We start from the raw sequence: 26,896 nt of genomic DNA on the forward strand, positions 1-26,896 counted from the left end.
AGTAGCTTACTACAAAAGAGCGGAAAAAACTTTAGCTACGTAAAGACATACATCCTGTTACTTTTATATAATGATTATAGTTTTTGTATAAACATAAAACTTTGCCATATATTTTTTGTCAATTGTGCAAAATATCTAGGATAGGCAAATACATACTAAAAGTCTGTAACAGTGTAATCGACGTGCAATGTCCTCTCCTTCCTTATAAAATAGCCTAAAACCATTATATTACAAGGGAGTATATACCCAGAAAAGCTCACCCAATCAATCCAGCGCGGCGGTTAATAAAATCCTAAGCTTAATTTTTACAGACATTTTTCAATCTTGTAATATAACTTGTTGCATCGCACCCACCCTCTAAAACCAACCAAACACATTTCCCTAAAAAGTACAACCTATTTGGGCTAGCAAGATCTGAGATCTTAAGCTGCAGACAAAAAAAAACCTAACTCAATAGATATTAGGATAAATTATTTCTGAACATCATTTTTCCTTTCTAGAAAAAACTTGTGAAATAACTGGGTGGTTAATACAGTTGGGATAAAAATAATTCCACCAACTTGTTGTTGTTGTTGTTGTTGGGTAGATTATAATGGCTGCACCTCTAGCATCTAGAGCCTTTGTATTCGAAGAAGGAGGGATAGGTCAGAATAAGTTGGACACAGCTAGTTTGAAACAACCAATCAAATTTTAATGCAAGTACCAACAAACTATTAATTCTTGGATTGTACGACCTTTGTCTTAAACTCCTAACTTTACACAGTAAAGAAATGCGCCAGTTGAAAGGCCAAGATATTCCCCGACTCTTGTTTAATACCTATGAAATACGTAGGTATATTTTTAAACCTTTCTAAGACGACGGACTATGGTAATGACCCGAATGTTACAGTATTTTTTACGCCCTAACTGAAATGCATTCTTGTATATAAGATAGTTTTCTCCTGCATCCAGGGATATGAAGGGATAAGACAATGGTCTATAAATCGATGTGAATCCCAAATGATGATAAACAAAATTGCTTTTTCTGTAGATTAAAATTATTGGTTGAAAAGTTTCTACATCTCCAGTTAAAAAGCAATCAATCAAAACTCAATAAAAGTAACCAAAGAGAGCATGTTTAAATAACTTTGGGTACCATATAATTTACAGCCAATATCCCCTCCCTCTCTAAATGCATCGCAATTTACAAATTGGCCATTTTGTTTTCTTATTGATTCTATAATACCAATAGCACTACTAAATACAATTTACTTTTACTATTTATTTATACTAGTGGCTGCTACGCTGCATCTAAGGGTTATATATTCGATAGGGTAAGGATGGGGTAGAAAAAAACCTAAAACCCCTCGAGGCTTTATTCTAAAAAAGAAATAGCCTAAAACTACACCAGAACCTATATTAAGCGTCCCTAAAATGGAGAACTTAATCAGTTTACAGGTTTCGCGAGGAAAACAGTAAAAGTGTCGAACTATGACGTCAGAAAAAATTAACAATTAACCAATGAGAGGCCGCTATATATTTTACCACAGTGAATACTGGCTTCTTATTGGTCAATTGTTAATTTTTTCTGACGTCATAGTTCGACACTTTTACTGTTTTCTTTCGCGAGATCTTAAAGGATAAACAAAAAAAATTTACTACTTTGAAGAATTGAAAACTAGTGGTTACGCCCTTAGAGGTCTCTAGTGGAACTGACGCTTTTCTTTGGTTTATCATCATAAGGGTCGTGTAAATATTTTTCGTCAATTGTCTTATCCCTTAAAAGATGAGTATACGTAAACTGAGCTGTGGTACACGACAAACGGACAAGGGGGACTAAAAGTATATAGAAAATCTCTTAAGTAAACTATAGGATTTCAAAAACAGATTCAAGCCGGTTCTGAGGTATACTGAAAAATTGTGTATCGTATTGTATTATAAATAATTTTCTGCGAAAAATGTATAGTAAATCAATGATTTACATATTGGCCCCGCCTTGACGATGCGATAATTAAATATCAAAACATGCATAGAAAAACAAGCATTAGATTTTAAAACTAAAATTTATTTACTGACAATTTGAAATGTATATTCGATTTATTCAGAAGATTTGTGGCTCTTGCTTGTATGAGTGTTGGTGCTGCTCTTCCCATACCTTTTGAACCTGTTGGCATCCTTGGACCTGGCCTTCACCTGAGCTTGATCTTTAAATCGTTTTTATGGTGATTTAAACCGGGGCGATTCAGAGGTGAACTGTAGGTGCGTTGGTGTTAAGCCACAGCGCGCCTATAAAACATGGATTTTTAAAAGATTTTCGGCGCGGTGTTGTTAAATCGCCTGCGCACTCACTAAAATATCGATCCGCGCCAGTACAACTTTATTACTTAATCAGTGTCAGTAAGGTATTTTATATAAAATGCCGTGTCCGTATGGTATTTTATATAAAACATTAATATATAATTTATTTTAAAAATAACTATAAAAATGTTTTCACGATAGTTTTGCAATAAAATATTAAAGTAATTAAAAAAAATATTTATTTATTAAATAAATCACCCCGATTTGGTTCGGCAATGGCACTCGGTGAGTGCCATTGCCGCGCCGGGCCCGCGCCACTGCCCGATTCAAATCGCCCATGCAAATTCGATTTAAAGATTGATATTAATAATTTGATGGTGCGCCAAATGAATCGCCCCGGTTTAAATCACCTATAAACGATTTAAAGATCGAGCTCTGGTGCTTCTTGGACTTGCGCTTGATGTTGTGTCCTTTATCCTCTTCCTTGCGGGATGACCTTTCATGAAGCTTTGATTTGTAGCGCTTCGTTGATTTTTTGGTAGCAGCTCCGCTCTTCGATTTGCCTTTGTTCTTGTTAGCCATAGCTTTAGAAGATTTTGCCATTTTTGCCATTTTAGAGATGCGTGTTGATTCTTCAAAAGAATTGATCTAACTAATTGAATTTTAGAATATTTAACTTTATTTTTGAAGATTTTTGTCTTTTTGGTTTCGATGATTTTTTTAATAATTAATATTTTTGTAGTAAAAACATTTTGTTGAATAATACTTTGACCACACTTTAACATTAATCTAGTTTTATCATTATATTTATGACGTCACATGGCTGATTTTTTGAGAAAATTTGTAAAGCTTCTAAAGCAACAGGATCTCTATGTGTCTGTCTTTACCAGAAGCTAACCGCTTAACTGATACGGTTCTCTATTACAGTGTAACTCCTCATAGTTCCTGGGAAGGTTAAAGCTATTTTGGGGGACGGTCTACCATTCCCCCAAAAATTGAAGGGGCTGGGGGTCGAATTCAATTAAAATAAGTACACATGGATACTTAAAGTTATAAAAGCAAGTATGGAAACGAATTAAACGTGAAAAAAATAAATACACGTGAAGTTATTTTATATAGTAAAACAACGTTTTTCACCTCAATTTTATTTATCTATCACGTGAAGTATATATGAAGTAAAAATTTCTTAAAGATATGTTACATTATCTTAGACAATTACAAAAAGATATATATAACAAGCGCAGCAATAAAAACAATGAATATTAAAAATTTTGCTTCAAAAATCTAGAAATAAGACAATGGACGATAAATTGATATACATTCCCAATAATGTCATACATTATTACCCCTTCTGAAGATTTAATCTATTGATTGAGTTTGGATATTAATAGTTTTTAAGCAACACGTTTGAAAAATACGCATTACGTTTTTGAGGCAACGAATGGAATAGCGAGATTCTTAACTTTTGGTGTACTTGTGTAATTTAGAGTCCACTGTCCGCTTTCTCCCCGATATATTCTGGTTTTTCAATTAGAAAGTTTAGGCTTTTTTCCTAATTCGTATTCTTTGTATTTTTAACTTTTATTCTTTTAGCAGTTTTATATTTTAGATGACCAACTTTCATATTATAAAGTATTGTTTTGTCTACTGTAGGTCATCTTATCTTTCAGTGAGGGGAGAAAGTAGCTCAAAATAATTCTGACGTCATAAAAATGAGGGATTAGGAGAGAAGGAATTGGTAAGAAAACCTCTAAAAAGACATGGATATTGGATAATCACTCAATTTTAGGACGTCACATGCAGATTTTTTGAGCAGCTTTCTCCCCTCATATCTTTGATTAAATAATCAAGGCTAGGCTGTACAACTTTATTTCCTAATGTGGGTCATCTTATCCTTGACTAAATAATCAAGGATAGACTGTACAACTTTATATCCCACTCTAGGTCATCTAATCCTTGACTAAATAATCAAGACTAGACTGTACAACTTTATTTCCCACTGCAGGTCATCTAATCTTTGACTAAATGATCAATGCTAAACTGTACATCTTTATTTCGCATTGTAGGTCATCTAATCCTTGACTAAATGATCAAGGCTAGACTGTACATCTTTAATTCCCAATGTAGGTCATCTAATTCTTGACTAAATAATCAAGGATAGACGTTACAACTTTATTTCCTACTGTGGGTCATCTAATCCTTGACTTAATAATCAAGGCTAGACTGTACAACTTTATTTCCTAATGTAGGTCATCTAATTCTTGACTAAATAATCAAGGCTAGTCTGTACAACTTTATTTCCTAATGTAGGTCATCTAATCCTTGACTTAATAATCAAGGCTAGACTGTACAACTTTATTTCCTAATGTAGGTCATCTAATTCTTGACTAAATAATACAGGCTAGTCTGTACAACTTTATTTTCTAATGTAGGTCATCTAATCCTTGACTAAATAATCAAGACTAGACTGTACAACTTTATTTCCTACTGTAGGTCATCTAATCCTTGACTAAATAATCAAGGCTAGACTGTACAACTTTATTTCCTACTGTAGGTCATCTAATCCTTGACTAAATAATCAAGGCTAGACTGTACAACTTTATATCCTACTCTAGGTCATCTAATCCTTGACTAAATAATCAAGGCTAGACTGTACAACTTTATATCCTACTCTAGGTCATCTAATCCTTGACTAAATAATCAAGGCTAGACTGTACAACTTTATATCCTACTCTAGGTCATCTAATCCTTGACTAAATAATCAAGGCTAGACTGTACAACTTTATATCCTACTCTAGGTCATCTAATCCTTGACTAAATAATCAAGACTAGACTGCTGACATTTGTGTTTCCAAACAATTTTATAATCTGAAACATCTTAAATAAACTATTTTATTTATATTTAGCAACTTTTTTAGAAATATAAATGCAGGAAGGAAGGGAACATTGAACTGGAAATTATACAGATACCCAAAAATTATAACCGCGTTATTTTATTCATTGGCTTAAAAAATTTGGTTACTTTTGATTACATTTCGATATGTTGTTTTCAAACTAGTAGATCCAAACTTTTAAAGCAAATAACAATATCTACAGAAGGAGTGATTTTGTTTATCATAATAGGGGTTTGTACTCTATTTATCCTCCATTGTCTAATCCTTTAAGGTCCTTGGTGAAATGTTACTAAAGGATCTTGGAAAAAGTAGCCTCGGTAAAATAGCTTCGGATAAAGTAGCCTCTAGAACAAAGTAGCCTCGGGACATTTACGTAAGAAAAGTAACCTCGACTGTTAATAAAGGTCATGGCCGCAGCACTCGGACCCCTGGCCTGCCTATCCGCGGGCGTTCGGCCCCCTAGCCTATAACCTAACCTATGTTAAACCCAAGACATTTATTTAGTCTCAACTTTTTATACATAGGTGGTTTGAATTTCGTGGATTTTACGAAAAGTGGTTGGTAGATTTTTACAATTTTTAATACTAATTTTACAATTTTCTAGGTTAGGTTATAGGCTAGGGGGCAGAGCGCCCACGGCTAGGCAGGCCAAGGGGCCGAGCGCTACGTTATTGTATCATGCATCGTATTGTGTCTGAATTTTCGTAAAAGAAGGAATCATGAAATTAATTCCTTTTTGTTGGTTCAGGTCTTAAATGCAATTAATAACTATTTTGAGATTAGATAATATCAAATATGATCATAGATATTTTAAAAATATTATAAAAAAATCATGTTACTATCAAAATGAAATGAAATACTTGAAAAAATACCGTCAAAAGATTGATTTTATGTATGTAACTTATAAAAAAATTAAAACATTCATACATAATAGTATCAAAATAGTATCAATAGTTATGAAAACATTAAGCTACAGACAAAAAAAAAACTTCTTTAGATAGTTATTTATCGCAACTTATTATTGTGAATCTGTTATCAATATTATTATTTTGATTTTATCATTCTTAGAAAATTGTCTATAATACGTTACAAAAAATGATCTTTCAATATGGCAGGTTCTAATCCAGTGGATCTGTAAACCGGTGGACCGATTGAGTTTATATTTATTGCTTTGGATGGTTCTAAGCTGTTTTTACTGCCCCTCCCTTTCCCTTCAAATACATAGCCCCAGGGTGCAGGAGACGTAGCCGTATGGGTTTATATAGAGTAGTGAGGCTTTTGGTTTGTCTTAGGATGGTTTTAATGTATTATTTGCTCCCTCCCCCTCTGTCTATAAATACAAATCCCTTTTATGCTAGAGGCCTAGTAAATAAAAAGTAGAAAAATTCTTATTTATATAAAAAAAAATTTTGATTTTGTTTATAATTTTATATGTTAGTTGATACGAGCGCTTTTGACTTTATCTCCATTTTCTTTTATAACAAAAATGACAACATCCATTAAAGCGATTAACTGCAAATCAGACCATTCAACATTAAAATATTATTAGCAATACACTTTAAGATAAAAAAGGCTTTGCGCCTAATACTTTTTTTGGGTGGTGGTGTGGGGGGGGGGGCTTCTAGTGGCTCAGCCCCGAGTGGTTATTAAACTATTAACGATTTTATTAAAAACCTAACCAAAGGATTAAAAAATATACTCAAAATCTCAAAGCGTCCCTTAGTATTAGCCACTGAAATCTATTCTCTTTCAGTTGCAAGCTAAAAAACACAATGTATTATAGACATTAAAATGGAAAATTATAAGATTAAAACTAATTTTGTTAGATACTTGGGGCCGGAGGCCTGGGCTAACAAAACTGGTATTTATCTTATGATAATTGTTTTAATATTTCTGAAGAATTGTCTGTAACACAATGTCATTCATGATTTTTCAGTATGGCTGAGAACCAGTTCTAATCCAGGGTATATTAATCGGTTTCGAAGCCATACTTACTGGAATGAATTAATCTATTGTATTTTACAAATTATTTTGTTATATTCTTTTCAAAACCGTGTAATATCCGCAGGATTCGAACCAGATCTCAGCCACACAATACAATACAATTTTCCACAAATAAAATCATAGGATCATGGAAAGACACGATGTAGCGGGTTTCAGGGGCGTCCAAGTTTTTTTTTTTTTTTTTTTTTGGGGGGGGGGGTATTTACTCCCCCAAAATTGTATTTGTTACCCCCAGGGTAGGGGTAAATTTTAAATGGGGGAGGGGGGGGGTACTCCCCACTTCATCCCCCCCCCTTGGACGTCTATGGCGGGTTTCTCCGTATATTATATACTGTGAAAATTCGACAAAACCCGTTACTTCGTTTTCTTTTCATAATTCAAATAAATTAATAAATAACTGTTTTCTTAGCCCTTGCCTTCTGCCCTTTAAATTATGTTATTATATCTTTTGTCTGATATACAAATAAGTATATATTGTAGAGTAGCTGTGCTACTAACAAGGATGACAACATCCATAAAAGCGAAGCTCTGAAATGGTAGGACAAACAAACATTAACACTTGTAGATTGTCAGAACTGAAGTAGCAGAATATTAATGCATCAGTACAAACAATATTGTAAGTAAATTTGTTGCAAAACTGCATAAATAGATGATACTGTTTAAGGACATACTTAAAATTTTGAGACTTGTTTATAGAGATGCTTTGCTTATAATATTGTACCCTGTTGTAATAGGAATCAGTTTTCAAAAAATCAAAAGAATCGGATAATTTTAACATATAAAAATTTGTTGTCAAAAAAGTTAAAAAACGACATGTTTAAAATGGACGTACGGACATTCTGGAATTGATTATAGAGTTGCTACGCTTTCTAAACTGTACCTAACTACTACAGGAATCATCATGCAAAGTTTGGAATCGATAGGACAATTCTAACTTGTTTAGATTAACGAAAAGAGCTAACTGTCTGTGACGTACGGACGGACCGACCCTTAATAATAGAAAAGCTTCTCTTTTAAGTCTTATCTTTCATAATTCAATCAACATAATTGTTTATTTAGTTGAATGTTTGTTGTGAACATACTTTATACTTTAATAGCAGCTACGTCCCTAGGGGCCACCAGGGGTCCTTAAGGTGTTGTGGGGGGGGGGGGGGAGAGTCGACCCCGAAAAAAGAGAGAATGATAGTTGTATTCTGCGTTACTGAAGATGCCGAAAGCATGGGCTAAAAAAAAATGGCTTTGATCTATAATTTTACATTTTTATATTTGTAGAAAACTGGATATAATACGTTACTATACATAATTTTTCAGTATGGCTGAGAACTGGTTCTAATCCACAGGATATTAATAGGTTTCGAAGGAATACTGGAAATTAGTTTGTGAAAAACCATGAAACTTGGTAACCTGGAGTGCACACTTGGGCATAAAATTCAGTGACTTTACATTAATTTTTAAAAACGAAGCTTTTCTAAAGGGTGTGCAAAAAAATGCGGACCTTTTTAAAATTTAGATTGCCCGGCTTGTATTAATAGTAGACAGACGTTATGCATACTCTCAAGTCAAGTTTTAAGTCAGTTGGGACATTCTCCTACGTAGCTCCTAAACTATGAGTAGCACAGTAATGGTTTTATATTTCCATAAAATAGACTTCATAGCAATTCTAACAATATGCATAACATTGTTCTACTATTAACACAAGCCGCGCAATTTGAATTTTAAAAAGGTACATATTTTTTATATACTTTAATCTTTAATGATTTACTCACAAGTCAAGTTTTAAGGCAGTTGGGACATTTTACCACATCGCTCCTAAACTATACATAGCACAGGAATCGTTTCTATATTTCCAAAAAATAGACTTCATAACGGTTCTAATGGTATGCATAACGTTTTTCTACTACTAACACAAGCCGCGCAATCTAAATTTTAAAAAGGTCCGCATTTTTTTGCACACCCTTTATAATTAAGATCGGTCCGTTCGTGCGTTACGGACAATTAGCTCTTTTCGTTAATTTAAACAGCTTAGAATTGTCCTATCGACAATTTCTGTACTACTATTCCTGTAGTAGTTGGGTACAATTTAGAAAGCAATTCTATAATCGCCACCAGAATGTCCGTACGTCCATTTTAAACATGTTGATTTTTAACTTCTTTAACAACAAATTTTTATGTGATAAAATTATCCGATTGATCGGATTTTTGGAATACTGATTCCTAGAACAACAAAGTACCATGTTAGAAGCGACGAAGCATCTTTATAATCAAGTCCTAAAAATTTAAGTGTATCCTTTATTTAATCAGTTTCTCAACAAATTTACTCACAATTTGTTTGGATTTTTATACATTTATATTCTGATTATTCAGCTCTGACACTCTACAAGTGTTAATGATCTTTTACCCTATCGTCTTAGAGCTTCGCTTTATGAATGTTTTGTATATATCCAAGTCATGTCGCCAAGTCCTAAAAATTTAAGTGTATCCTTTATTTAATCAGTTTCTCAACAAATTTACTCACAATTTGTTTCGATTTTTATACATTTATATTCTGATTATTCAGCTCTGACACTCTACAAGTGTTAATGATCGTTTACCCTATCGTTTTAGAGCTTCGCTTTATGAATGTTTTGTATATATCCAAGTCATGTCGCCACTATTTAAAAATTTTATTTCAGAAAAAAATGTTGTTAAATGTATCTCGAAAAAACTGTACAAAGGAAAAAAACTTTAAAAATTTCAAGTTTATATTTTGTTTATAAATACATAAAAATTGTAATTATGTAACATTGTAATATTTTTTTTCATTTATGCATGTTTCATTAAAACTTTCATTAAAATTTACATTTTTTGCTGTTTTAATGGTGTGAAAATCTGCCCTTAAAGTAATTAATAATTGAGGAGATTGTTTACTACATTCATTACTATAATCTGAGCAATATTGAAATGAAAAAAAGATAAATTTTAGTTTAAAACTCTTTAACCATTTGTTAGACAATTTTTTTCATTTTCTAGCAAGTTACATTTTTCACCGTAGCTAATAAAGTACAAACAGCAAAAAGATGGTATTATTATTTCAAAAAACCATTAACACAAGCAACGCAATTTGTGTTTAAAAACAGATGTATTTTTTGCACACTCTAATATACTATTTCAATTTGTCTGGTATTATTGGAATGTTTTGGATGTTGCAATTTGATTGTTAACTTTCTTTTATAAAATATAATTTTAAAAGTTTTTTGAAAGGTTGTACCCTTTGCTCTTATTTTACTTCTAATCTTAGTGATCATGATATCAGGTTAATTTTAAAATATAGCTACTCTGAAATTTTTCTATGCAAGCCTGTTTGCCTGTCAGTAATATTAATATACATTCAAATTTCATCCTGTAAGCTTTTTTGACTGTAGCTACTTGATGAAACAAAATGTTTCTCCTTTATAGTGCAGCTCCTCATAGATCTCGGGAAGGTTTATGACTATTTTGGGGGAGGATTCCACTATCGTCCCAAGAAAAATCGCCCTAAGAAAAAATGATCTTCCTAGAAACATTTTTAAAACTTTTTCTTTTAAAACTAAAATTGAATTTTCGGAGATTGACTTCCCTTCCCCGACCACAAGTGCCCTTTACTTCCCCATTTCTTTTCTCTTTTTTCTCTGCTCTTTATAAACCACTTAATTACTTTCGAATGTAATCTTTTGTCAACAACGTATTTTAGTCAACTTTCCGCGAATATTAAAATGGAAAATTACAAAATTGAAATTGGTTTAATCTTTATGTTTTTTATTTTAGTTTTTATGTCTGTAATACAATGTATATTTAGAGTATCGCATCCCATTACGCGTGGAAGATGCTCTGAATTCTCAAGATGATCACTTAAATCGAAGGAGAATTCCACTCTTACGAGGTACAATACAATGTTATAATAAGAAAACTGGTTTTAATCCTGCAGATATTAATCGGTTTTGAAGACTTACTGAAAACATATTAATCTTTCTTTTAATTTAGATCACCAACAAATAAACAATATTAGTTCTAGTGTAAGTTCAAGACTTAGGGGGTCCAACAGCCATGTTCAAACTATTATGGAAAAAATAGGTAATTCTTTTTTTGTTATTCTATGATATAAAGCACTAATTTCTGTAACTTTTCAAAATTCGAATGCTACTTGATTAGTTTTTGGATATTAATTTTTTTCTCTGTTTTAAGCAAAGTTTCCAGATGCTAGGGACGCAATCGCTAGTATATAATATAAATTAATAAGGTTTATTGGTTTGAAGTAAAATATCTCTGAAATTACCGGTAGGGTGCTATGTGCTAGATCTTAAAATTAGGCACTCGCTAGCAGGGGCGTGGAAGCTTTTTTTTTAGGGAGGTTTAAATTTTTTTAAAGGAGGGGGTGATTACTTTTTGGGGGGGGTAAAATGGCTTGCGAAGCGCGCCGCAAATTTTTTTTACCCCTTACCAAATTTTTACCCCGGGGGTAAAATTTGCTTGGGGGGGTAATTACCCCCCCTGAAATCTGTTGGCAGGGGTATTTAGGGCAGCATCCTAGTTTAGGAGTGGAGATACCCGGTATCATGAAAATTAAACCCCCCCCCGGGGGTATGCATCTATTTTGACACCCGGTATGCATCAATTTTGACCCGGTATATATTAATTTGGTCACCCCAATTTTTTTTGCTTAAAACAGACAAATGGGTAATGAACAATACATAGTGGGTCAAAAACAAAGCATACAGGGTTTAAAATGAAAGACACGGGGAAAAAGATAAAGGGTCAAACATATACCCCCCCCCCCCCGGTATGCATCAATTTTGACCCGGTATATATTAATTTGGTCACCTCAACTTTTTTGCTTAAAACAGACAAATGGGTAATGAACAATGGATAGTGGGTCAAAATTAATGCATACAGGGTGTAAAATGAAAGATACGGGGTAAAAAGATAAAGGGTCAAACATATAGCCCCCCCCCCCTCCCGGTATGCAACAATTTAGACACCCGGTAAATGTTAAATTGGATACCCCCCCCCCCCCCTTATAATCCTAGTGTCCATCGAGGTCGTTCCGCGCGCGAATTTCCTCTGAACTGAGATTCATCTTTAACCCCAACTCTATTTCAAAGAGGGGAAAGGGTCGAATGATATAGTGATATTCTATTGATAAGGAGGTATATAGTTAGACAACTGCCACTATCCATATGTTGTTTTGTATTAAACTGACTTTATTGTATAATAAAATTGTTTTCTAATATGTGTGTGGTGTAGAATATGTCATTTTTTTACCTAACATTGATGAAAGTTTGTAGGTTTGTGCCTTGTTTTATTTAAAAATTGAGACTCCTAGTGGGAGATTTTGTTACTAATGTATAGGGCCTGAAATTTGGCCTGGAATAGCTGAGGCTTCATCCTCAATGGAGTTATGAGATGATTAGACTGCTCAATAAAATGGACCATCTCCTTCCCTTGTCATGTGATGGACACAAAAGAGGGAAGCTATTTGCAATAAAGCAAAAAAATTGGGGTGACCAAATTGATACATACCGGGTCCAAATTGATGCATACGGGGTGTCCAAATTGATGCATACAGGGTGTCAAAATAGATGCATACCGGGGGGGGGGGGGGGGGTAAATGTTTGACCATCTATCTTAATTTTGTTGGTGTCATAGGAAAATGTTATTATAAAACTTTGGGGACTAGTGTAATAAACAGCCAATTGTCCCTCTCTCTCTATTTCTACTGGTGCAATTAATTCTTATATTAAAGTAACTGGATGTCTAACTGTCTTTCTTTTTCTCAGAGAGAGATGAGACAACGGATTGTTTATTACACTTGTCCCCAAAGTTTTTTTTAATTATGTTTATAAGAATTTTGGGGACCTGAGAGAATTTTGTTTGGTTGGTTTATATTAAGTTGAGTTTTCAAAGTTTAAACCACTAATCGTAATCTAAAGAAGGGTTAATTTTGTGAATCATGTACATTAATTTATTTTACATTGTCTTATCCCTTTATATACCTACTTTTTTTCTATGCAAGGATCAGCGGACCAATTTGGTTTCTTTAATTCATTGAAGCTTTGGGTTGGTTTTGAGTATTTTTAAAAGCGAAACTTTTCTATAATTAGGGTCGGTCCGTCCGTCGGTCCGTCTGTCCAGCCGTCCGTCACGGATAGCTTTTTTCGTTAATTTAGACATGTTAGAATTGTCCTATTGATTTCAAATTTTGCATGGTGATTCCTTGAGTAGTTAGGTATGATTTAGAAAGCGTAGCAACTCTATAATCATTACCAAAATGTCCGTACGTCCATGTTATGCTTCGTGCTCGATTTTTAACTTTAAAACCCTTTAATTATGCGATGTTTGTCCGTAGGTTATTTACGTTTAAATTTCGTATCAATTAAATTTCAACAAAATTAACGTTAACTATTTTTGCAAAAAAAAACAATCAAAATAAAGATAGGAGTCTGAAAATTTTTGTGTAGATTCCTCAAACAAATGAAAATCGCCGCTATGTTATGCTTTGTGCTCGATTTTTAACTTTAAAATCCTCTAATTATGCGATGTTTGTCCGTAGGTACTAAATGACACTAAAAATATCTCCTCAAATCACGATCCCCCTTTGAATGGCCCTTACTCGGTAGTTTTTCATCGTAAATCAATGAAATTTTAAACATAGTTAGTTTAAGTAGTTTTTAGTACACACAAAAAATTTTATTAATATCGAAGCAATACGAAAAAAGTTATCGCTTTCGTAAAAAAGGCACTAAAAACGATAAGAAAACAGCATTATAAACTCTCTCAAAACTGGTTTTTATCTGTACCTATTAAATTAGCTTAAAAATAGCATTAAATTTGACGATTTTAACGTTAAAACAACGTTGAAAACAGCAAAAAAGGCCGTTATTCTATAGCCATTACATTACTTTAAAAGTATAGTCAAAAAAATGTTAAAAATCACGTTTTTTTATTCACCTATTGGTCTGTATTAATTCTCTATCTAGGGACTTACATCTATTGGGAGTAAAATCAAGAAAAAGTTAAAATATTTGTTTAGTTTAAAAATTCACACATAGATGTCTCCAAGTTTTAAGGAAACTTAGACTTGCCAAATTACAATATGACCATACAGGCATTAAAAACACATAACAAACACTTATAAACAAAGGCCAAACTATTTTATCCTATACTTTTATCATTTTAATCATCTTTTATATGTGATCAGAGCCTCCTGCTACTTCTATCTAGTCCTTAACAAGGTATTAACCACTCCTAACCAACCCTTTCCCCTCTTTGAAACAGAATTGGGGTCAAAGATGATTATTAGTCTAGAGGAATTCGCGCGAGGAATGACCTCAATAGACTTTACCCCCCCCCCCCCTGTATGTGTCGGTTATGATACCCGGTATATGTCTAAACAGACACCCCCCTACATATTAATATATAAGGGGGTGTCCATTTTGACTTTTAACGGGGGTCAAAAATGACGCATACGGGGGGTATCCATTTTGATACACACCGGGTGTCAAAATAGATGCATACCCCCGGGGGGGGGTTTAATTTTTATGATACCGGGTATGTCCACTCCTAAACTAGGATTATCCCGGTATTTAGTATTAAAAAAAAATTTGTTAGGGATTTTTTTAATTTGGGGGGGGGTATATCCCCCCCCAAACAATACCCCCTCCTTAATGGTTGGGGGTGCCTTAGGGTAGGGGTAAATTTTAATTGTGGGGGGGGGGGTAATCCTTACTTAACCCCTCCCTCTTGGATGTCTTTGCTCGATGGATGACAGTAGATTGGGTTATTATATATCGTGGAATTCTTAAAACTTGTTCTCGCTAGTTAGAGATAATTCATAATAATGTAAATTCAGTTCTAAGGACCCTTTTTTAGATTAAGTATGAGTGTACAGCAAGGGAGAAGGGGAGGGGACAATGTGCGATTAATTCAAATTAAGAGTTTTTGCTGAAGGGCAATGAAAACCAGATTTTTCCAGAAAATTGTAAAGTGTTCATGGTAATCTAATTTAGAAAAAACTTAGTTCTATGAAAAAGAAGCATATACTTGAAAATTAGGTTATTAGTACATCACAATGTAGTAAACATTATGTAATTATTCATTAGAAAAATCGACCTTAGCACTTTTGCATCCCTTCTCCTATATTTTTAACTGACATCAAAATTCAATATATCCCGAATTTAAAGAAAAGTGTTCTTGAATGTTTATTACAAAAATATCACAGTAGAGTTTCTATACATGAAATGACATTTTCTTGGGAAAAAAATATTTGTGAGAACCAGCCGAAAAAATTTAATATTAATAATTTTTTTGTCTGCTAGAAATTGTGTTACTTATTTTTTTAAATTTACATATGCTAGGATTATAACAAATTCAGCGGCAGATGCTCTACAGTAACTAAAGTCCCTAAATTTCTAATTCCTTTACGAACACTTTAGGCAGGTTTGAGACCCCAATAATTGAATATTCAATCCATTGTCTCCAGGGGCGTTCAAGCTTATTTTTTTGTTAGGGATTTTTTAATTTGGGGGGGGGTATTTCCCCTAAAAAAAATTGTTTTAGGGGGGGTAAATACCCCCTCCTAAATGGTTTGGGGTGCCTACAGCACCCCCAGGGTAGGGGTAGATTTTAAATGGGGGGGGGGGGGGGGGGTAAAATGCGTTATTCATATTTATTCCTTAACTTTACCCTACAAATGGTCTGGTCTAAACTAAAGTTTTAAGATAGGTAGTAGCTTACTGACAATTGGTGGGAGGATGCCTAGCCCTTAAATTTATCTTTTTTTTAAGAGAGAGAAATATTTTCAACTTCCCAGCTATACAAAATAAAATGGTTATTGAATTCAACACCCCCCCCCCACCCCCCCCCCCCCCTCACCTAAAGCCTCTAGGGACCATAGCCAATAGGTGTATATAAGATATAGAAGCCAACCAAAAATCGAGGTGAAATCAGGTAAATTATTAAACAAAAGAGCAAAAAAACTAAATCACATTCTCAATGCCCTTTTGCCCCAAATACTAAGTAACATCATATTAAAACCACATATTGACATGATTATGTTTGTTTTAAGGAATGGACGGCCTAAATATTGTAACAGGTATTATAATTTTAAAATATTAGATGTGTTAAACAAATCCGCTTATTAAGTCAAAATGTTCTTAATTTTGACCATATGTATAAATATAAAATGGCCATTATTAAGAACAGTTTGACTTGATAAAAGCGTTTGACTCAACGCTAACACAACAACTTACTGGAAAATACGCAAAAACTACCCTCTTTATCATGAAGAGAGCTCTTGAAATTGTATATTATAAGAATGATAAATTGTTGGACAATGTTGATATCATTTTATTATTGCATTGCAGCTTCTGAATTAGAATATCCTTGGTTGCTTTAAACTTTTTATCTAATTTTAGAAAATGATCTTCCAAAAATTATTCCATATTCCTGCATGAGGTACAAGTTGATTATTATATATCTAACCTGAGAAGGGGATAGTCGCATTCGATGACCCAATTTTTTCTTTTAGATTTAAAAAAAGTGTTTTTTTTTAATTAGGGGTAGTATATATTTTTTTTTTTGGGGGGGGGGGTTATTTTCAATTTTAGTTTTAAAAAAAAATTTGGGGGGGAAAGGATAGGTATTTTTCTAGAGGCGATTTCCCATGGGAGGGTGATGTTACCCTCCCTCAAAATTGTTATAAATCATCCCAGGACCTAAGAGAAGCTAACCTGTAAAGGAGAACCATATCGGCGAGATCCTTTGGTACAAGCAAAAAACATTTTACTTTATTATAGGATGCGATTCTATTATACCTTTATTCTTTCATTTTTATACAAGATTTGATTTTTAGAGGGTATATTTTGAATATTAACAGTCGTTAATGTTAAAAAAAAAACATTATTACTTATATTTTTGTGCCAATTCCTTAAAACACTCAGATCTAATAGCAGTAGTATTTGTTGCTTATTCCCTTTATTGTTCTCCTGTAAACAAATATATTATATTATACAAAATTTTGGTGCTTTTTCTTTTTAATGTTTAGATTTAGATTATTATATGATATCTATAATACAATATCTCCTTTAATCTTTAGATTTAATTAGTATATGCTATTTATAATACAAGTTATACTAAATTTTGTTGCTTAATTTCTTTAAAATTTTAGATTTAAAAAGGAAAGCTATATTTTGGTGGTTAAATTTTTTTTTATTTAGATCTAAAATAGTAACAACTGTTCATAACACAAGTTGGCTAGTTTGTGCAAAAAATAATTATGAGGTTTTTACCTTTTCATTATTGCAGCTTTTTTATGAATATGGATTGTCCTTATGTCCAACTATTGCTCAAAATTGAATAAAAGAACTGACAAGGACACCAAATTGATTTTTTTGATGGCAATGACTCACTAAAAAATCCCTATTCCAGTAATGTTTAAATAATTTCCAAGGAAAGTAAAACTAGTGTTCTTTTGGATGAAACATTACAAAAAAAGTACAAATGTCTTTATTAATACTAACTTTTTATTCAGTTTGTCTCGCAAACAATAGTTTCGAAAGGTAGGATATATTGTAATTAATATTAAGTAAATGAATAGACATTGTCCAAAATTTGTGTAATTAGTTTCATAAAATCTTTTTTTATTAAATTCTTTTTATTAAAATCTACTGACTGCTTTTTTAGAGTCTATGCCACAAAACTACCTCTGTTCAAAATAGGAAATTCTCAAAAAAAATTCTATCTTTAAACCTCTCATCTTGTATAAAAAATCCATTTTTAGTTATGTTTGGCTATTTACAAATGATATTGTTTTTTTTCTACTGAATATTTTAGGCATTTGGGATGAAGATAGTAGTATTCTAATTTTGGATATGCTCAAAAATTATCCAGACGCGGCGTACTTAGGTATTTAGTAATTTTTGCAATGCCTTTGTTGGTAGCCAATTCGGGTAAGTCTATAAATCTATACTTCTGTATGTCTGTCATTATGTAAAAGCTGAAATAGTTTCATGATTATTTAAAATATTATTTTCTCTCTCTTACAGAATTGTCATATAATTCCGTATGTTTAGAACATTTGATCTTGTTATTTATCAACTAATTTTATTAAGACATTGGCTGTAATTTGGGAGCTTTTGTTACCATGGGAGCTCAACAAGGACATAGGTATCTAGCAGTAATTTAATTACTTTTTTCGTAGTGCAGGTTTGGATGTCAATTGCATTAAAAAATTACATTTAGTTAGGAATCGTTTTAAAGGCAAAGCTTTTCTATAATTAGGTCAGTCTGTACGTCCGTCCGTCAAAGACAGTTAGCTCTTTTCGTTAATTCAAACAGGTTAGAATTATCCTATCGATTTCAAACTTTGCATGGTGATTTCTGAAGTAAGTAGGTACGATTTAAAAAATCTATAATCGTTATCAGAATGTCCGAATGTCCATTTCAAACATGTTGATTTTTAAATTTTTACAAATAATTTTTATATGAAAACATTATCTGATTGATCTAATTTTTGGAATAATGATTCCTAGAACAACAAAGTACAATGATATAAGCGAAGCATCTCTGTAATTAAGGCCTAAAAATGTAAGTAAGCCTTTAAACAATATCCTGTATTTAAGCAGTTTTTCAACAAATTTACTTACAATTTTTTCCACTTTTATACATTCTGCTTATTCAGTTCTGACAGTTTATGTTCGTTTTTCCTACCGTTTCAGAGCTTCGCTTTCATGTATGTTGTTATCCTTGCTGAAAAAAAATATTTGTACATATTTTAATGTAAGAGAGCTTATTCCTCCATTTTATAAGTTGTTTTACATCTTTCACTCTTATAGATTATACTTCTATTTTTAGGGTTTATGCTGTGGAACCTTTGGCCTATAATTTAGCCTTCACTAGGTAATGTTCTAAACCATTTTATTTGTTATTCAACAACGTTTTTGGTCGTTTACTGCAGATAAAAATGATTTAAAAAATTGAAAGTATATTTATGTTATAAAATATTATCCAGTATGGATTTGAAGCCAATTAATATCAGATGGATTGGAACCAGTCTCAGCCATATTGAAAAATCATGTAAAGCATCATAGTATGTCTAGTTTTCTACCAATATAAAAATGTACAATCATAAGAATAAAACCAGTTTTTTAATCCGTGCCTTCAGCATCTCGGGGCTTAAAAAACTGGTATTAATCTTATAATTGTACATTTTTATATCCGCAGAAAGCTGTTTATAATACGATGCAATAAATGACTAATCCAGTATGGCATCGAAACTGATTAATATCCACTGAATTAGAACTGGTTCTCATCCATACTAAAATCATGTATATCTCATGTTACAAACAATTTTCCACAAATAATTACATGAAAATTACACCAGTTTTGCTAGCCCCAAATAACCATATATCCATGGAAAGCTGTCTATAATACAATGCGATAAAAAGCTATTAATGATTTAAGTAAGTTTGAAATAAGTATATGCGTTCAGTTTTAAATACATTGTAATATTAACATCTTTTTAGCTTGGATTTTTTTGCAGTACTAGTTTAAAATTGGGAAGAAATGAAGACAAAGTAGTTCTAATCAACAATGCTGTTAGGTTATCTATAATACAAAGTAAAACGATGTCTGTCCGTCTGAAGCTTAAGATCTCAGTAACCACTGAACCGATTGGGCTCTACTCTTCAGGGAATATACCTACTGGTCCTGTGATGGTTTTAAGCTATTTTCTTGGGGGGTGGGACACCCCCAACCCCCCCAAAAAATGAAAAATACCCCCCCCCCCAAAAAAAAAAAATTTTTTTTTTACTTTTTCTTTTTAAATCTAAAATACAAAAAAAATAGGTTGATCAAACCTCTTGATGCAAAGCCCCTAGAGGCTAGGGGCGAAGCCGCTAGTATACTTATAATGCATTATTAGATACAGGCATCATTTGTCTTTTGTTAACAAGCAGCTTATAGTGCCTAATAAAAATTACGTCATACAATACAAATGCCCAATGATAGACCAATATACATTGTAATAGACCAATGGTATACTGCATACTGGCCTTTAATTGGTTTGTTTTTTTTTTGGCGTCATTTTTATCAGATAATATAAGCTGCATCTTAAATCTTTAAATTCAATATCATAACAAGGAAAATTACATAACGAGGCAAATTTCGAAATAATTTTTTTTTTTAAGTTCTTTATAAACAAGTATTTTGTCACTTTGAATTTAGAAGAGCATTTGATATTATATAAACACAGGGACGTTATTTTTTTAAAAATAAGTTTAATAAAAGGAGGAAATATTCTGTTTATAGGGAGAGCACCCTCTTAATATTATTTGAAATTTCAATTTCAGTGACCAAAAAATAGAAATGTTTCCATGGCAAAATAATCCAAATAACGAAGGTACTTATCATTATATCACAATAACAGGATGTCTGTCTGCCTGTCTCTACCGTAGGATATCGCTAAACATGAACGGATATTGTTCTCCTCTAAATGTCGCATCTCATAGGTTCTTGCAATGTTTATAACTATTTTTCAAAATTATTTCATATTCCTGCATGAGGTATAAGTTGATTACTATCCTTATAATAAAGTAACAGGATGTCTTTAAGTCTTTATGTCTGTTTGTTTGTGCCGAAGGATCTCAATGACCACTGAACTGATGTGGTTCTCCGTGACGGGGTAGCTTATCATAGATCCTGCATAGATTATTGGGGGATGGTACGAAAACCATCCCAAGAGAATTCACCCATAAAAAAAATTAACCCCCCCCCCCCTAATTTTTTAATTTTCTTTAGATTTAAGAATTGATTTAATATATAATTTTTTTTTTTCTGCCATGTTCCAAGTTCTAAAACAAAATAAATCTTTTAACCTTTTTGTTAGGTTACACTATACTTCTTGATAAAGAAACAGCTTTAAAGAAGCCAGTAAGTACATTTAATTTTTAAAATTTTACAGCGGAGCTTCTAAATATATTGAATGTAGTTCAGTCTAATAGTTTTAGATTATATTAGATTAGATTTATTATTCTTAGGTGTACATACATAAAAAAAAACAATAATAAATGAATAATATATACATTTATATATACAGTCAAATTTTTATTGAAATGGTTAAATTATAAAAAAAATTCTTCCCAAATGGCAGTTTCCTAAAAGGTAGGAAGTATGCAGTGATGTGTATTCACACATTGTTTTCATACAGGCCATACATTTAGTTGGGTACTTAAACTACTTGTTTATCATTGATAGGTATTAAGCATAAGTTTACCTGTTATTGTATCAGCTATAATTTATTTTATAATTTTATATACAGGGTGTTTTTTTAATAGGACAAAAGTATTGCTTAATTTAACCCACTTACCATTGACAGAAATTAATAATCTATATCATATTTCTTTTGTTGAGATGAGAAGTTTTGTATCAGAAAAAAAATAGTTAGGATTTTCAACAAATTTTATAAACAAAACCGGTTTTTCCATAGCATATGATTTTGGGAATATTAATGAACCAACGCCAAATTGTTATTGTTAATGTTTTGACTTAATAACTCTAAATGTTTCTTGTTCTTAAACGGCTGGCAGCACAGTCGGAGTAAGCAAATCATTATAACTGTGATTGAAAGATTTTTAAAAAAAAAATTTTTTAATAATTAATCACAAAAAAAATTTGCAGAAATTGCACAGCACACAAAAGCGCGAAAAGTTTTAACAAAATGGCGCATTTTCATTTGCTGTGCCATTCCTGTGAACTTTTAGGACTTGATTATTTCTTGTTTCTCTTAGATCTTACACTTCCAGTTCTACAGATACTGTGCTGTCAGCCTTTTTAAAAGCATATGCTATGGAAATCCCGGTTTTTAGGTTATAATTTGTTGAAAGAAAAAGAGATATGACTAAATTCTGTCAATGGTAAGTTAGATAAATTAAGCAACACTTTTGTCCTATTAAAAAAAACATCCTGTAGAAAGTATTATTGAGTATTGTCTATTTCAGATTAGTGTTACGTCTTGTTTAACTGGTTAAAATAACATGTAATTCTACATTAGGCCGTTAGCATCCATTATAGTTCTTTGTTTTCTTGGAAATACGATTCCAGAAACATAAAAGATCCAAGTAAATTTTCAGAAGAAAGAGATTTTGGAGCCAATAAGGTCTGTGACTTTAAGTCAAGTGTTGAATTATATTTCTGAAGATACTATTGTTTTTAAACTTGATGTAGAAGGCGCTGAATGTAAGGTATAGTTATTTCTCGCATTGTATTTTAAACAGCTTTCCGCAGATATAGAATGTACAATTATAACCCGCCGGAACTTTTTTCTATGGCGATATGTCTTAAGAGGCTATTGTTACACTCATCAAAAATTGTAATTAACATTCCCTTGACCTCTGAGCTCCCTTGTAAAGGAAAACCATATTGGTTCAGCGGTTTCCTACAACCGTTGGTACTAACAGACATCCTGTTTATTTAATATATTTTAACCATAAAACAATTTCTAGGTATTAATGGAATATCTCTACACTGAAAACAAGGTAAATTCTTTTTATCAACAATCTTACTCTATAACTTATTTTTTCTGTCAGTCCATACCGCTTTAGGGAAAATGTGATTTACTTGAAAGTCCAATGTGTAATAGGAGAAATATGAATTACTTGGCTATCAACTGCGATAGACAACAAAAATTTTATTTTTCAATATTACTGTCTGCATAACTCTAAACAGATATCAAACTTTTCTTGTTTAAAAAAGTCTTAAAGATGACTGAATTTAGCATTGCAGATCAACTCATAATTTCATACCAAATATAGTGTCAAATATATAAATTAAAATGTTTTAATGAATGTACAAACTTAATTAAATCAACAGAAGAGTAACAAATATAATAAGAAACTCTCATATAGATTTTTTAAAAAAATTTAATTGAAAAATTTAACTGCCCAAATATACAACGTAAACCTTTGTCTTAATTGATTTTATTTCTAGACAAAATTTATTCCATACATCTACATGGAATGGATCCATATTCATAAAAATTTTAATGGAATGTGTCCAGATTCTAATAAACTCATCCAGGTATATTGGGGAAAGAGCTGGTCACATACTTCAATCTATAATACAAAGTAGCTTGATGTCTGTCTGTCCGTCCGTCCGTCTGAAGCTTAAGATCTTGGTAACCACTAAATCGATCAGATTCTACTCTTCAGGGAATAGTGGTCCTGTGGTGGTTTTAGGATATTTTCTTGGGGGGGTGGGACACACCCAACCCCCCAAAAAACAAAAAATCCCCCCCTCCATTTTTTTTACGAATTTTGCGAATTCGTTATTTAATCACAAAATTTTTTTCCTGCTGGGTAGGTGCGAAAATTTGCGATCCGTTCTGCTGGGTAAGTAATAGAAGATGTAATTATACCTCTTGTGACAAAGCCCCTAGAGGCTAGGGGCGAAGCCGCTAGTATAAAAAAATTTAATTAATGCTATTCAAGATTACTTTCATATTCAGATTTCCCATGACAAATTAGCATCATGTCATTATTTCATTTTAATCTGTCAAAATGATGCTTTAGCATGCATTACATTTTTTGTAGACTCCTAGAGATAGAAAACATGTAATTTATTTTTCTGTATTGCTTCGAAAATCATTAACCATTAACGGTCGGGGGGGGGGGGGGGGGCGTTGAACGCCCCCCAATCCGGTTTTTTCTATCTCATTTTCTTTGTGTGAAAGATGAAGAGCCCAAACTGCTTGACTTTTTAAGTATGGGTATGACACATAACTGAGAGTTGGAATATGTCCATCCTGGCGGGCACAGGATGCCAGCAAACCTGGCAGGGTCATCCAGGTAAAGAACAAAAATTTGTTTTTGATTTAAACAAAGCATTTTATCTTACCAAAATACTAAAATATCCTCTAGTAGTACATCCTCATATTAAATACAGGTGTTCAAGTCAATTTTAGGTTCCAGGTATGATACTGCAGGTCCTGATCCTCCAGGTCTCCAGAAATCTTTAAATGGCTCCTGTGGCCGCAATTTTTGACTTAGAGACTTCAAATTTTAAACTTAAGCTTTTCTTACATGTCTACATAATGTATTAAAATTTCATAAAGATCCGCCGCCGTTTTCCCGCCGACCGCCGACTGCAGCGGCTGGCAGCTGCCAAGTACAGCTGCGGCCGCTGAAACTTATGTTTTGATATTTCAAATATAAAATTTAAATAAAATAAACATTTTCTGCAAAAAAAAAAATTCTTCTAGCTTTAAAAATAAAAAAATTACAGCCGTTTGAAATTTTTAAATAAAAAAGGACCTAAAAACAAAGGTTGTTAAATAAAAGGGTGAAGGAAGCGGAAATTGACCTTAACTTACTTAAGGTCGGAAATTCACCATAACACAGGGGACTTGCACAAAAAATTTTAGCCCTCTAGCTCTAATAGGAACTGAGATAATGAGGGGGGGCGTTGAATCCCCCCCCCCCCCGACTGATTAAGGTGCGGCAAGGGGCCCGACTGTTAAGGGTTAATATCCGGTAAATTAGAACCGGTCCCAGCCACTCTGAAAAACTATTTCTAGCATCGTATTATATCCAGTTTTCTACAAATATAAAAATGTACAATTATAAAATTAAAACCAGTTTTTTTTAGTCCCAAAATGCTAAAGACAGTTTTTTTAGGCTGTGCTTTCAGTATATCTAAAACTAAACTGGTTCTATTCTTATAATTGTACATTTTTTTTATATCCATGATAAGCTGTTTACAATATGATGCGAGAAACAACTATAAAACTATCCCTGATAATCTAAAACATTCTTGTTCTGTTGGTCTGTCTGAATGTTATGAAGGACATGTTGTATGAAATTCGTTGTAAATAATCCTCTGAGGGTCTGACTGTGCATCTTCTCTGTAACTAATTGTAATTAACAGACTTTCTTATTTCAGCTTGTAGCTTGTTAGTTTAAATTAAAGCTACTCTACATTCCTTACATCCCCAAAACACAACATAAAACTAAGTACATTAAAAACTATTTAATTTTAGTTTTTAAAAGAAGAAAAATTGGAGGGGGTGGCGAGTAGGTTGGGTTGATTATGGACATTTTTATCTGAAACCAAAGCGGGAACTTGCACATGATATTTATAAGTATAATAAACCTCTGGATGATTTAAAATTCTCAAAGTCTAAATACCATTGGCTACCAAATTTCATAGCTATTTTTGAATGGGAGTCAAAAATTTTGTCCGGTTCAAATGTCTCATTTCTAGCCTTAGAAATCACTTAAAAAATATTAGTTTTTTTGTGAATTGGCCAACTTTTTTGAGAGAGAGAGCCTGGAATGAGATATTTTGAAACAAAAAATGTTTCTGATTCTACTCCTCAAGGCTTTTCATGAATCCATAGTCTGATTAAATAAATTTTTAACTCCCATTCAAAAATTGCTACAAATTTTATTTGTAGTAGTCAACTGATTTAGACTTTAGATAAATTTTAAATCATCCAGAGGTGTATCTGATGAGAATTATATCTGTTGAGTAGTTAGCGATATCTTTGGTACACACTGACAGAAAGACATCCACATAAACATCCTGTTACTTTTATACAAGGATTACTTTTATATAAAGAAAATTTAACATATTTATATTTCAGGGATTTATTAAAAGTGGATATAGGGCTCAAGGAAAAGGACCCAAAGGATATGTGAATGTTGAGTAAGTAAATTAAGAGAGACTCCTTTTTACCCTATCCAATTATATAAAGTAGTATGTTTTTTTTTGTATCTGTAGCTTAAGATTTCGATAACTAATGAACCGTTTGGGTGTTCCATTTTAAGAGAGACTAATTTAAACCCTATCCTATAATATAAAAAAGTAAGTTTTTTTATCTGTAGTTTAAGGTTTTGATGACAAATGAACCGATTGAGTTTTCCATTTTATGGGAGCTTCTTACAGGTACCTGGATGGTTTTAGGCTATTTAATTTTTATATTTTAGTTTGGTTTTAGGCTATTTTCCAACTTTCCTAACTCCTTCAAGTACAGACAATAAGGGGCGATTTGTCGTATTTTTAAAATGGCTTTTGATAGGTTATTTTAGGTTAGGTTAGGTTAGGTTATATTGGGTTAGGTCATTGCCCCACAGGGTTAGGCAATTGGACCCGCAGGGTTAGAGCCCCCAGCAGGAGCTAGAAATAGGAGAAAGGCTACTGTGAAAAAACGAAGAATCACCCCTTAAGGAGCGTTGCCACAAAAGGGACTACACCCTAAAATTGTTCTATTAGTTTTCTTTAGATAATCATTTCATTTCTGATTCAGAAAAGTTATATTTGAAAAGTTTTTATTAATTATAAAATTAAATTCTCGTTCACATTTTATTTTAGTCCCACTGGTGACTTGCTAGACTGTATTTGGATTCACAAAGATGCTAAGCCATTGATTGCTAATGTTGCAAATTTTACATACAACATTAAGATTGATGGTCTTTGCATAGTTCTACTCTTGTTACATTTGTACTTAATCTTGCCAAGCTGCCTGCCTTAGTGGCAATGTGAGACCTTGCTAGCTTATCTAGAGACATACAAGCAGTCGCGCTCTGTTATTTTATCTTACAATATATTATTCTTTTTTTTATTATTTTTGCCCTTTTAGTAGCAAAGCTAAACTATATTTTCTTTCTTCATCTGTCCACCAGTCAGTCAGACCGTCCGAAATGCTATGGGGGAAA

General features: G+C 32.6%; 3 protein-coding genes across 8 annotated transcripts in view; 1 reads left to right on the top strand and 2 right to left on the bottom strand.

Annotated features, from left to right (window-relative positions):
• Positions 1–26,896, bottom strand: part of LOC145304288 (uncharacterized) — a 127,326-nt gene that overhangs the window by 65,866 nt on the left and 34,564 nt on the right. The gene's annotated exons all lie outside the window — the stretch shown is intronic.
• Positions 2,024–2,939, bottom strand: LOC145304290 (uncharacterized). Of its 3 annotated transcripts, none has more exons than XM_080146146.1 (2): positions 2,688–2,939; positions 2,024–2,172 (listed from the first exon to the last, which is right to left on the bottom strand). In XM_080146146.1, exons 1-2 carry the CDS (start codon positions 2,887–2,889, stop codon positions 2,081–2,083), a joined length of 294 nt encoding a protein of 97 aa, XP_080002272.1. In that variant the 5' UTR covers positions 2,890–2,939; the 3' UTR covers positions 2,024–2,080. The 3 variants fall into 3 exon arrangements, with proteins under 3 accessions (XP_080002272.1, XP_080002271.1, XP_080002273.1); XM_080146145.1 differs by having other exon boundaries at positions 2,024–2,183; XM_080146147.1 differs by having other exon boundaries at positions 2,024–2,265.
• LOC145303995 (uncharacterized) lies at positions 9,852–26,767 on the top strand. Of its 4 annotated transcripts, XM_080145742.1 has the most exons (19): positions 9,852–9,885; positions 10,412–10,467; positions 10,990–11,073; positions 11,175–11,264; positions 16,255–16,281; positions 16,604–16,643; positions 17,405–17,468; positions 17,719–17,746; positions 18,021–18,092; positions 18,299–18,353; positions 19,041–19,085; positions 19,729–19,788; positions 20,537–20,586; positions 21,073–21,116; positions 22,316–22,426; positions 22,688–22,720; positions 23,172–23,261; positions 25,825–25,886; positions 26,553–26,767. In XM_080145742.1, the coding sequence occupies exons 1-19, from the start codon at positions 9,854–9,856 to the stop codon at positions 26,710–26,712; spliced, it is 1,203 nt and encodes a 400-aa protein (XP_080001868.1). In that variant the 5' UTR covers positions 9,852–9,853; the 3' UTR covers positions 26,713–26,767. The 4 variants fall into 4 exon arrangements, with proteins under 4 accessions (XP_080001868.1, XP_080001869.1, XP_080001870.1 ...); XM_080145743.1 differs by lacking the exon at positions 23,172–23,261; XM_080145744.1 differs by lacking the exon at positions 22,316–22,426.

This window comes from Acartia tonsa, chromosome 13, assembly GCF_053477335.1.
Source record: "Acartia tonsa isolate MP-2025a chromosome 13, ASM5347733v1, whole genome shotgun sequence".
In the NCBI taxonomy this organism is placed as follows: Eukaryota; Metazoa; Arthropoda; class Copepoda; order Calanoida; family Acartiidae; genus Acartia; species Acartia tonsa.